This window comes from Elephas maximus, chromosome 16 (assembly GCF_024166365.1).
Source record: "Elephas maximus indicus isolate mEleMax1 chromosome 16, mEleMax1 primary haplotype, whole genome shotgun sequence".
In the NCBI taxonomy this organism is placed as follows: domain Eukaryota; kingdom Metazoa; phylum Chordata; class Mammalia; order Proboscidea; family Elephantidae; genus Elephas; species Elephas maximus.
The window spans coordinates 12,875,967-12,889,638 of NC_064834.1; the positions used below are offsets into that span (position 1 = coordinate 12,875,967).

The following is a 13,672-nucleotide window of genomic DNA, read 5'->3' on the forward strand; positions in this document are numbered from 1 at the left end:
GGGAATGGTTCCTGTCTTGGGCTAACAGAAGGTCTGGGGACCATGACTTCCGAGGTCCTTCTAGTCTCAGTCAGACCATTAAGTCTGGTCTTTTCATGAGAATTTGGGGTCTGCATCCCACTGATCTCCGGGAGTAAGAGGTTTTAAGAAGTGGATTTTCGAGTCCTTCTTACTAACAAGATCATCTCTATTGTAAAATGGATGCCTCTGGTAGCTTAGTCTGGTCCTATTAAATAGCTGATTCATATGTTGTTGTTAGGTGCTGTCGAGTCAGTTCCAACTCATAGTGACCTGTGTACAACAGAATGAAACACTGCCCAGTCCTGTGCCATCCCCACTATTGTTGTTACGCTCGAGCCCACTGTTGTAGCCACTGTGTCAATCCACCTTATTGAGGGTCTTCCTTTTTTGCTGACCTTCTGCCTTACCAAACATGATGTCCTTCTCCAGGGACTGGTCTCTCCTGATAACATGTCCAAAAGTATATGAGATGAAGTCTTGCCATCCTCGCTTCTAAGGAGCATTCTGGCTGTGCTTCTGCCAAGACAGACTTGTTTGTTCTTCTGGCAGTTCACGGTATATTCAATATTCTTCGCCAACACCATAACTCAAATGCATCAGTTTTTCTCTGGTCTTTCTTATTCATTGTCCTGCTTTTACATGCACATGAGGCAAATGAAAATACAATGGCTTGCATCAGGTGCACCTTAGTCCTCGACATGACATCTCTGCTTTTTAATACTTTAAAGAGGTCTTTTGCAGCCAATTTGCCCAATGCAATGTGTCTTTTGATTTCTTGACTGCTGCTTCCATGAACATTGATTGTGGATCCAGGCAAAATGAAATTCTTGACCACGTCAATATATTCTTCCTTTATCATGTTGCTTATTGGTCTAGTTGTGAAGATTTTTGTTTTCTTTATGTTGAGGTGTAATCCATACTAAAGGCTGTGGTCTTTGACCTTCATCAGTAAGTGCTTCTCCTCCTCGCTTATTCACATAACTCCCCTTATTTGGATTCCATGCTGACCGAGCAGGTTTATGATCTATCTTTCTGTCTCCCTGCAGTGCAACTGATTCTATCGCTTAGCAAAAAGCTCTGGGCTCAAACTCACCAGGGACTGCAGTCCTTCAATTCTCTTACCTTCCAGTTTCTATTTGTTTTCTGCAACAGTCTTAACCTGGAGTCCTCAGAACCCTGTCACAAAAGTTCCTGCTCAATAAATGAAGTTGTCTATTCAGGTAACAAGAAGATTCTCTTTGGCAGAATCAGCCTTTGTCAGGACAGGTGGTCTGTGTCTCTCAGTCCTAGTAATGATAGTTCCCCAAATGTTTAGAGAAGCAGTATAGTGCAGTGCGTAAGAGAACCAGCTCTGAGATTGACTGCCTGGGTCTGAATCCTAGTTCTACAACTTTCTAGCTATGAGACTTTGGGCAAGTTACCCAACCTCTCTGTGCCTCAGTATTCTCATCAGTAAAACAGGGTTAAAAATAATCTACCTCGTGGAGTTTTTCTGAGTATTAAGTGAGTTAATACATGTAAAGTGCTTAAAACAGCAATTGGCTAGTACTGGTAGATGCTATGGAAACCCTGGTGGCATAGTGGTTAAGTGCTATGGCTGCTAACCAAAGGGTCAGCAGTTTGAATCCGCCAGGCGCTCCTTGGAAACTCTATGGGGCAGCTCTACTCTGTCCTATAGGGTCGCTATGAGTCGGAATCGACTTGATGGCACTGGGTTTTTGGTTTTGGGTAGATGCTATATAAATGTTATCTATTACTGTTACTATATAGCTTGGCTTATATAAAATGTGCTGCTCATGCCAACATAAGAATTCCATTGATAAGCTCACGTTAAACTGTTCAGCTCATTCATTGCAAATGTGTTTTAGACAGCATGATCTCATCTTTCAGGACCTGATTATCTTGGGAACTTATCAGGGTAGGTTTAAAGTGAGAAAAATGGCCACCTAATTCAGTTATTACCAGTAAAGTCCTGTCTAGTTTTAGGCTGCCATTTAGTTTCTTTACATTGGTTTCAACAGTGTGTAGGAAATCCAGTGTTGGGATCCTGACTATGACAGAAGTGAATGAAGTGGGGACATTGCCCATGTTCTACACAAGGGCTTGACAAACTATGGCCTGTGGGCCAAATCTGGCCCGTGGCCTATTTCTGTACAACTGGAAAGCTAAGAAAGATTTTTATATTTTTAAAGGGTTAAAAAAAAAAAAAAGACAAAAAAACCAAGTGAAGAAACAAAAAATAAGCAAACACAGAGAGCAATATGCAACACAGCCCAGGTGTGGTCTGTAAAACCTAAAATATCCACTACTTGGCCTTTTGTAGAAAAAACTTGCTCACCTCTGTTCCATACTTTCTCTCCTTTTTATTTACCTCACCGTAGCCCAACAATAAACGTAATGAGGCTTAGTAAGTGGAGTGGTATAAAAAGAAAGATGCTGAAAATCCTCTAAGAAAAAGCCCAAGTGTTTTGATGAGGTAACTCATTTATCATCCTAACCACAGTACAAATGGTAGCTGTTTTTACCTAAGAATGGTCTCTCTTTCCCTCAAAAAGTCTCTAAGTTCTTACCTGGTACTTATAGCAATACAGTTAAGTAGTTGGGTATCTGTAAGGGAATATCTTGTTGCAGGCCAGTGGCCGTGGCTAATTGGGTCACCATCATAACTATGATGACCTCATTATGCATCCTTATGACTGTCAAAAAATAGAATACTTATTGTTTTAAGTATTTTAAATAATGCATATACAGGACGCAAGTTACAAGTTTAAAAGTTACTATTACTCTGAGCTAAGAGTTCTGGTTTAATCAGTTTTTAACCAAGAAATCAATAGTGTTTCCTTAATGAATTGCAGCATTTGGCCTAATTCTGAATAAGATATTTTTAGCCTACATGGATTTATAGCTCTAAAGCAGTATGGAGTAGGAAAATTAACCGCAAAGTACTCTAACATTGTCAATGATGAAGGCTTTCAGAGGAAGGAAATGAAAAATGCAAGCATGACAGTAAAACTGAATGCTATCTGTGGCATATGCTCTTTCCAAAGAATAGGGCCAGGGGCATGCTACCAACTTAATGGTCAACAGTTCATTTAAGACTGGGCATGAATAGTATCAAGGAAGGAAAAAAATGAAAAAATGCATTGGTGGTAAAGACTATGAAAATAAAAGAATCTTTTATTAATGATATTGTTATATTAAAACCATCATATGAACTTAAGTAAGTTTCAATGATTCAAATTATTCTCCAGGGAAAAGGAACAATGGTCATCTCCATTTATCTTTTTTTAATCTTGTCTTGTTTGATGTTATGAGAAAGAAACAGATCAGGACGGACCCCTCTGGGCTACCATTGAGGAATCTAGAGCTTTCTAGAGACTATTACCTAGCATAACTACAATTAACTACAAGCAGTTTAGACTCATCGAAAGAACCTTTGAACCAGATTTTAGGTCAGTCTAAATCATCAAGCCAAGAATCTTCCAATTGTCTTGATCTTATTTTTGAATACTCATTCCAAAAACGATTTAGTCCATATGAATTTTGCCAGTTCTTACTAAGTTGTAATCAGGCAAAAATTTAACCATTTTATAGTACAATTAACACCCAACTATTGTGTTAGAAACAGATGTTCTAACCAAAGGATATAATTGAAAGGCATTACCCTTATTTATTAGCATATTGTGTAATATTCACCGCAGCTTGTTTTCAAAAACAATGTGTTAACATTTAAGCCTGAAGGGCTATGAATATACTACACACTGTACTTGATGCAGCTTGTTTATGCAATATTCTGACAGATACAATTAATCTTGTGAAAATGACTGGAGTACAGACAGCATAAGAAGAAATTATCTTTACAGCCAAAACACACATTTTTCCTGTAGTGAAATCACCTCATAATAGAATGATGCCAGTACATGGAAAGAACATTAGGAGTTAATTATTTAAAAGAAGAAATTCCAAGTTATTAAATTCATAAATCTTGGCTATGTGGTAGAGCCAAGGGTTAAAGGAAATGTTTAACTTAAAAGTAAGCATAAAATGAATGATTCTGTACCTCCAACAAATGCATCTCCAGCTCCATTGGTGTCAACAATATCTTTCTGGTCTTGATCCAAGACGGCAAAACAGGTGATGTCACTTTCTGGAGTTAAAGACAAAGAAAGGCAAACTGATTTTCTTTGTAACAATACACAGGGTCACTACCCAGTTAAATTTTGAAGATCCTCCATCAAAGAGAGAGACAGGGCATGAGCTTCGTATTCTGCACGTGAGTACTTGGGTACCAACCTGCAAAGTTATCAGCACACAAGGCCTTTTTGTAATTTTCAGCATACAAAGACTGTGTGTGTTTTGTTAGATTCATTCCTAGGTATTCCACTTTTTTCCCTTCTTTTCTTCCCTTTCCACTCCATGTTCCCTGTGTCCATTCAACCAGTTCCTGTCCCTTCCTGCCTTCTCATCCTGTGTCTAGACAGGAGCCACCCATTTGGTCTCGTGTTACCTGATTATACTAAGAAGCACACTCCTCACGTGTACTATTTTTTGTTTTCTAGTCCTGTCTAATCTTTGTCTGAAGATTGGGCTTCGGGAACGGTTTCAGTTCTGTGTTAACAGTGCATCTGGGGGGGTATTTCATTTTTTTTGGAGTGATTTTAAATAGTAGCAATACCTTTTTGGACAGTACAAATGCTTGAACAGAAACTATGAGCTAAAGAAAGCGCTTGTATGGATTAGATCTTGGGTCCCTAATAAAGCTTCAAGCCTGACTGCGTTCCTGGCAGTAAAATCTTGGATACAGTTAAAGAGCAGTAAATTAAAAAAAAAAAAAAATACTTAGAGTCTTTTTTTTACAGATAATCACAATGACACAATAAATATATAACAACTGTTCCATTACAATACTTCATGCCAATGTCAAGGATTACTGATTTCAGTTGGCTTATTACAAATAATCTTATCTGGTTACTTTTGCACAGTACTACTTTCTTTAAACTACCTATCAACTAGCAAAAAGGAAAGCTAGTACTGAATGCATAGGCAGAACAAAAGCAACAGTGCAATGGGCTTCCAACCAAGGACAGTCTGGACCAGAGCTTGGTTGTTCTGACTACAGAGGAACCTAATACAATACTTTAAACTTGGCACATGATAGTGGAAGGAGTTATTTGTGATGAAATCTGGCCTAGAGGACACCTGCAAACAATTGGATAGTGCTTGTTATTGGGGGCTGGAACTTCTGAAATCACAAATTTGCATCTCTTATGGGGACAGAGGAAACCCTGGTGGCATAATGGCTGCTAACCAAAAGGTCGGCAGTTGGAATCCACCAGGTGCTCCTATGGGGCAGTTCTACTCTGTGCTATAGGGTTGCCATGAGTCAGAATTGACTCGAGAGCAATGGGTTTGGTTTTTTGATGGGGACAGATATGGCCAAAGACTTGTAAACTTCAATTTCACCTAAGATCAAGAAGGAAAAGGAGATCTTAAGAACCTTAAGAAATAGCTTAATAAAGAACCTTAAGAGCCTTAAAAAAGCATATCCTCAATGCCTTCTGCCACCTGCTACCAATGGATACTTCCAACAAGAGATATAGATTTGTTATGAAGAAACCATCCTGCGGGAAAGACTGATATTCAAGAAGAGGACTCACTTAGAGATGGGACTGACCACATGATTACAGATGCTAAGAAAATTCTGTATCAGAAAGATCAATTTAAACTCTTTCTATAACTAACTGTCCATACTTTGTAACACTAGGGACTACATGGCAGTTAACAAGATTTTGATTAGAAATTAGGGCATAAATAACCAAATTAAAAATTCCTAGGGATTATGGAGTATGCAGGAGTTCCTGAGTGGCACAAATGGTTAAGTGCTCAGCTACTAGCCAAAAGGTTGGTGGTTTGAGCCCACCCAGAGGAGCCTAGGAAGACAAGCCTGGCAATCTGCTTCTGAAAGGTTTCACAGCCTTGGAAACCCGATGGAGCAGTTCTACTCTGCACACACAGGGTCACATGAGTTGGAATCAATGCAAGGGCAACTAATAACAACACGCAGTACATACTGCTACACAGGCCAAAGGAAAACAAACAAAAAAAAGATGAAAGCAAACTTTATTAGAAATAATTGAGAAAATTGGGAAAGGGCTATAGTCTGATGTAGGAAAAAGTCTGTACCATAAATATTTATAAAGAAATCTGGTTTTATGACTTTCAAGTATAAGGCATACTATAAAGAGAATTAACAACTATGAACTAAGAACAAACAAGCACTAAATAAGTAAAACAAGCTCAGTTAATGACACCATTACCATTTATAACAGGGTTACAATATGTAATAATCTAACAAATCTATAAAACAGTTTAGGAAATATAAGAATTAATTACTTAAAGATTTGAAAATAAATTATATATGGTAAGCCATATTAGATACAATTCCTTGAGTTGTTTGAAAAAGTTAATGATTTTTGACTGGATAAATCCTTACGAATAAAACCTAATTTACAGTGGAAGGGATTATTTTGAACCTTATTCTTAAGAATAATGACTTCTTGGCCTAAATTGCTAAAAATTTTAAATGAATGAAGTTTTACTATCCTTTTTTTCTGGATGTGTTTAGACCATTAAGATGCCTTATTCTTTGGTGTCATATAAAGTTTGATTTCCTGAAATATATAGTGGAATTACTGTCCATCTTTTGCACTCTATTAGTCCAAATATAGGTAAACAAGTATATCAGGTATGTAAAAAAAAAAAAAAAAACTGTAAAGGAGTCATAAATTCAGTACAGGTACAGCTCAATCTTAATTATCTTTTATATCAAGAATGCTATCTTATGAGAACTCCTTTCAAAATAATGACCCTGAAAAATCTCAAGATCCTGAAATATGTTCGAAATCATGGAAGAAGGATTGAGTAATGTTTAATACTATTTAAGTTCAATTATGTTTTTGTACATTCTGATATTTTGAAATGTAACGATGTAAGCTTGTTTACGGAAACCCTGGTGGTGTAGTGGTTAAGAGTCTGGCTGCTAACCGAAAGCTCAGCAGTTCAAATCCACCAGACACTCCTTGGAAGCCCAATGGGGCAGTTCTACTCTGTCCTATAGGGTTGCTATGAGTCGGTGTCAACTCTATAGCAATGGGTTTGGTTTTGGTTTTAAGCTGGTGTACGTAGTCTTGGAAGGAGTATAGGAAGAAGGGCTGCATTGGTTTCAAAGGATAGAGCCACTGCCTTCTGGGTTTCAAAGGGTGGGGCCATGGCCTCTTAGGTTTCAAAGATACAGATCTTCACCAACTCAGTTCCAGAGTGTGGAGCTGCTGTTCACAAGTGCCAGGGGGATGGGGCTGCTGCCCAAAGTTGAGGAGCAGGAGAACAGGGCCTGCCAGGGCTGAGGGGGTCGCAACTCAGATGGGCTAGGAGAATGCGGCTGCCCAAAGCTGAGGGAGCAGGGTTGCCATTCTAGTGGGCCTGGAAGGCAGAGCTGAAACCCAGGGCTGAGAAGCCTCCACCCAGAATCCAGACAGCATGGTCAACACCCAGAGTCTAAAGGGCAGGGCCCTTGCCTGGATGGTCCCAAAGAACAGAAGATTGTTTTCAAGCCTTGAGAGCTAATGTAAATTGTTCTGCTTGGTAACCATTATCTCTTGTTTTTAGACTTGTTTGGTGAGAATTATCCTTTCTTTCCTGCCAATTTCTCCTATTTGTAATGGAAATGTCTACCTTGTGCCTGTTCTACCATTGTACTTTGGAAACAAATAACTGGTAGTCTAGACTTCACAGGTTCATAGATGAAGAGGAATTTTGCTCCAGGATGAAATATGCCTAAAGTCTCACCCATATTTGATTTAGGTGATTCAGAAAATGAGATTTTGGACTTGGAGATAATTTAAGACTTTTGGGATGATGTGATAGGGTGAATATGTTTTGCATGTGGGAAGAACATGAATTTTGGGGGCCAAAGGGTAGAATGTTATGGATTGAATTGTGTCCCCCCAAATGTGTTATAAATCCTAACCTCTATGTCTGCGGTTATAATCCCATTTGGGATTGGGTTGTCTGTAGTATACTAATGAGGCAAGATTAGTATACAAGATATAAAAGGAGATTAAGCAAGCAGAGATGGGGGAAGATAGATGCCAAGCCATATGGAGATCTCCAAGGAACCAGGAAACTCATGCTGACGAGACAAGGACCTTCTCCCAGAGCCATAAGAAAGAAAAAGCCTTCTCCTAGAACCAGTGCCCTGAATTTGGACTTCTAGCCTTCTAACCTGAGAAAATAAATTTCTGTTCATTAAAACTATCCACTTACGGTATTTCTGTTAAAGCAGCACTAGATAACTAAGACAGGTGAGGTCTAACCATGTAAAGGGAGACTTTGAGAGCCAGACAGATATTTGGATTTGATGCATCAAAACTGCAAATGCAACTTTTTGAGTAAAAAAGTGACATGAAAAGATTATTTGATAGTGATATTTACACAAGAAGAATTAGCAAGAGGTCAACAATTTTGGCAAGCAACACATTAGCTCTGAAGCTATTTGGGGACCCAGGTAGCAGGTGGTAAGATTTGGACTGGAGTGGGGCAAAAACCTTTGTTTGAAATATTAGTTACATTTTTTCAAATGCTTACTGTGTGCCAAGTACTGCACCAAGTGCTTTATATACTTTATCTCATGTAATTTTCCCTGCAATCCCGTGAGTTAGGTATTATTGACCTCATTTTAAAAATGAAGCTGGTGAAGCTCATAGAGGTTGTCAACTGTTCAGGATTCCATGGCAGAGCAAGATGTCATGACAAATGGAATAAAAAGAATGAGAGAGACAGAGAACTAAAACATGACTCCACGGTTACCATTCTGAGCAATGTTGCTACCATTTTCTAAAAAAAACGTGATTTGGGAAAAAACCAGATTCTGATTAACCTGTATAGAGTAGTTAATTGACATTTAAATTCCCTTTCCAAGCCCTGTAACCAGTTGCCATCTGACTCATGGTGACCCCATTTGTAAAAACGTAGAACTGTGCTCCATAGGATTTTTAATGGCTGGTACCTCTGGGTGGATTCGAACTTCCAACCTTCCTGTTAGCAGCTAAGCAAGTTAACCATTTGCATCAACCAGGGACTTCCAAGCCCTGTACTGGCAACTAAATTTGACTAAATTAAGTAAATAAAGACTCCCTAGATGCAAAAGACCTCTCAAAAGTGTTAAAAAGCAAAGATGTCACTTTAAGGACCAAGGTGCGCCTGACCCAACCCATAGCATTTTCAATTGCCTCGTTTTTTTCATATGTACACGAAAGCTGGACGATGAATAAGGAAGACTGAAGAACTGATGTCTTTGAATTATGATGTTGGTGAAGAATACTGAATATACCATGGACTACCAGGAAAACAAGCAAATCTGTCTTGGAAGAAGTACTGCCAGGATGGTCCTTAGAAGTGAGGATGGTGAGACTTCATCTCATGTACTTTCGACATGTTATCAGGAGGGACCAGGCCCTGGAGAAGGACATCATGCCTGGTAAATTAGAGGGTCAGCAAAAAAGAGGAAGATCCTCAATGAGACAGACTGACACAGTGGCTGCAACAATGGGCTCAGGCATAGCAATAATTGTGAGGATTGGGCCAGACTGGGCGGTATTTCGTCCTGCTGTATGCAGGGTTGCTGTGCGTTGGAACCAACTTGATGGCAACGAACAACAACAGCAAGGGGCAGGATAGCATGGTGGCTAAGAGCATGAGCCAGACTGCTTGGGTTCATATTCCAGCTTGTGACCAAGTTAAACTCTCTATGCCTCAACTTTCTCAGGTGAAAAATAGGGACAATAATAGTACCTATCTCTTAGGGTTTTCGTGAGCATTAAATCAGTTAATATATATAAAGCACTTAGAGCAAAAGTTGGTACATTTTAAGTTTTTTTTAAATTAAATAGACAAGAATATTAATCTAAAAATGAGACTTCTAAGTATAGTGGATTCAGGTCTCACTTAAAATCGCTGCTTCTGAAGGCATGGTTTTGACCTTGAGCACAAATTTGATTTTATATCATTGTTTGCAGTGGAGCCTCTTACTTTGTTCATGTTTTCATCTAATTTTCTACAAACTTTTCAAGTAAATGTCAGTTGAATGAAGTCTTTAGTCTTAAATGTAGAATGATAAGAGAATGAGTTGTTTACTTTGACTATGAAAATAATTTTCCATAGAAGAAAAAAAAAGAGTGACCAAGAAAACAATGATAGGTGGAACTATTGCTCTGCAATGTTATTTCCCCTTTGTTTTATATATATATATGTATATATATCTTTAAGAGGTTTTTGATATCTTCAACAGGCTCACTAAATGAGGAAGACCCTCAAGGAAATGGATTGACACAGTGGCTGCAACAACGGGCTCAAGCGTAACAACAACTGTGAGGATGGCGCAGGACCAGGCAGTGTTTTGTTCTGTTGTATGTAGGGTCGTTGAGTCGCAACTGACTCGGTACCTAACAACGATGATGACAAATGAAGCATATCACTTTCATCTTATGATAAAGCTGTTCATTTAAACCTGTTCTCTTTCTCTTTTTTATCTCCCTGCATTTGTTCCACTCTCATCTAAGAACTGGTTTCCTCTTCTGGTTTAGTGCATACATAGGCCTCTGGCCACCTATGGCATGTCTAACCTGGGTGAGCTTCCTAATCCTGATCCAATCAGCTGTGTGCAGGGAGTGGGCTAGGGCTCATGGCACAAAGCTTGGCTGCCTAGGTAAGAGGGGCTACAGAAAAGGTAAATTGTCAGATGATCCCTCACACCTAGAACTATGCCTGGCACATTGTAGACACTCAGTAAATATTTGCTGAATGAAGAGATTTTTCTTTAATACAAAGTTGATTATGTCATCCCCCCGTTAAAAAAACCTTTTGATGATTCTCTATTGAATGAAGTCTAAACTTTAGGATATGAATCTAGTTTACTGTTTAAACCTCTGGCATTCTCAGACCTTTGGTCATACTCATAATTTCCCAAATGTGCCATGCCCTTTTACTCCTATGTGCATATCAAGTTTACTGCTCAGATTGTCCTCTTAGATGTAGTCACTGGTCTCCAAGCGAAACTGATTACTTCCTCTCTTATGCTATCACTTGTAACCTTCACGTACCTCTATAAAACTATCATATTTATGGTTACGTATTTTTAAGTGTCTTCCCTACTAAACCATGAGCTCCTTATGGGTAGGAATCATGACTTAATCTTATTCCCAGCTCTAAGTACTGTGCCTAGTACATAGTAGGTGTTCAATGAACATTTATTACTAAATGAATGATTATTCCTATTAGGTTTTAAGTTCCTTGAGACAGATTCCTGTTTGTTTCATCTTTGATATGCCCACCAGATCTAGTATAGTATGAACTCACTATATATTTGCTAAATGATCTTGAATAAGTGGTACATAACCATAACATGCTTCTCTAGCTTAGTTTAGTAAAATAAGCTAAAGGTCCTATTTGCCAAAGACCCTACTTTTTGGAGTTACCAGGATTTAATCTAGCATCCTAAATGCTGGCAAGGAAATCATACAATTGAATATCTGAGGGCAGTGTGTTATTTTAATAGTGAATAAACTCTATCTTGAAGAACCTGTTCCAAAAGCTTTTCTGGATTTAAGTGTGCTGAACATTATTTCCTGGAGAAATATGATTTGATAGCACCCTTCAAGAAAGTTATTTTCTATCATTTTGTTGTAGAAATGAAGACACATTTATGATTCAACAAACCTAGATTCAGACCTTATTAAAGGCAGAAGCTCTGATATAAGGACTTTGAATTAGCACTTGGATTGGTTCAACTATTAGTCCAGCTAATATTTTTATGTATGTAATTCTTCCTTTTAACAGACCATGTGCACTTAGGGCTGGGAGAATGGGAAGAAGAATAAGTATTAGATAATTTGGACCAAGGCATCATGGTTGTAGAAAAAACTGAGAAACCATACATTAATGGCTTTCTTAATTTTTAATGGTCTGGTCCTAACCACTGCAGTAGTAGGAAAAAGAACGAATGGTTGTAACAGGTTAGAAAACAAAAGCTTCCTTCTTTTCTCCTTTCAAGTGTTTTAAAAAGCTATCTTCTAATATGAAATGTGCCTGAACAAGAATATCCTTTAGCATACTTGCAAGCTCACTGGGAAGATGATCACAGAGATGATAAAAAGAACAAAGGACAAATGCATGATAAAAACAGACTTCCATATATCCATCTGTACAATCACCCACCCGTGCCCTGAACATTACTGAATACCTAGTAGGTAACAGGCAAGAACTACATGCTTTACATAATGAGGACTGTGAAGGTTATTACTCAGGCTGTTTTCAACTCTAACAGTTCTTTCAAATGGTCCAAGGTTGACAGTCAAGAAGCAGATAGGGCTCTAACGGCAGCAAAAGAGCTTTGACAATGAGGCCTTCAACTTTCTGGGGTGAAAAGCTTCCTTACTATTTCTGTTCATCCCTCTGTCCCAAAAAATGCATGTATGTATGCATGCACAAACACACTTTCAACGCTTTCTTTATGGACATTATTGGTATTTGAAATGCACCTTTCCTAAAACCATATATTGCCTTCTGAGAGCAACAGTCAAGTTTTCAAAATGGATGTGTGCAAAGTTGTTCCCTGTTCTTAAAGATCAAGTTATTGATGCCCTCATCTAATGGTAGACTTTCTATCAGTAAGATTCCTGCTTCAATTGTTGATGGTGGTGATGGCAAATGTTTACGAAACTAACAAAGGAAAAGAAAAGCTGCATTAGATATGAGGGGACCAACATGGATCCTTTTTGTTTATGGAATAGAAGAAATCTTAGAACAAGAAAGCATTGCTGAAGTGTCTCTGATATTTAGCTATTCAGTATAATCTAGTTGGTAGGGATAATGATGCCTCAAGGTAATATCCCACGTTTATACTGAAAAAGTTTTTTAAAAAACTCTACACTTTTCCCCAAAGTATGGAATCAATTTAGTGGGTGCTCTGACAATCAAACACTGATGAAGGTTATGAGTACTATTTATATCCAGTAAACTAAATTGGATGCACAGATCACTTGTCTGCTTGGAATATAGTGACAAACACCAGGAAATAAGCATTTACCCAATTTAAGCAGAACACCTTTTTCTTTATTGAGTCATTTGCCAATATCTCTTGCACTTAAATGCAGATTAAAACGTGTAAGCGTATGGTTAATTACTCGTAAAAAAAAACCTCTCCAATACAATATCTTACGTTGCTTTTAAAGCTTGGAGGTACTCCTTACTATTCTTTGAAAATGGAAGTTGTAGCATCAGGTTTAAAAAAAGTGGTAGAAAAAGTTTAAAGATCACACCTCATATTTTTTCTTCTTTAAAAGAATCTAGGCAAAGATATAGTTCTGAAAATGACTAAACTGAGATGGAATTTGTATTCTAAAAAAAATTCAGTTCCCTGATGACAGATATGGTGCGAAGAGTTGAGAAACACTGGGTTCAGTGGTGTGCTGGAGTCAGCTCACAGGTCTTGTGAGAGTCAACTGTGTACTTTTCAACTTAACACTCGGCGCCCTCACTTTGTTAGTTTGAAATGGTAAGTCATGGTGGGAGAAGGATTTATACCATGGAAACTGGC

The 13,672-nt window shown here is 38.3% G+C and overlaps 1 protein-coding gene across 3 annotated transcripts in view; it reads right to left on the bottom strand.

Moving 5' to 3' along the window:
• Positions 1-13,672, bottom strand: part of ADK (adenosine kinase) — a 567,694-nt gene that overhangs the window by 35,504 nt on the left and 518,518 nt on the right. For all 3 annotated transcript variants that reach the window (XM_049855646.1, XM_049855647.1, XM_049855648.1), the window contains one exon: positions 4,082-4,168. In XM_049855646.1, coding sequence (XP_049711603.1) covers positions 4,082-4,168 — 87 coding nt within the window. The remainder of the gene's footprint in view (positions 1-4,081; positions 4,169-13,672) is intronic.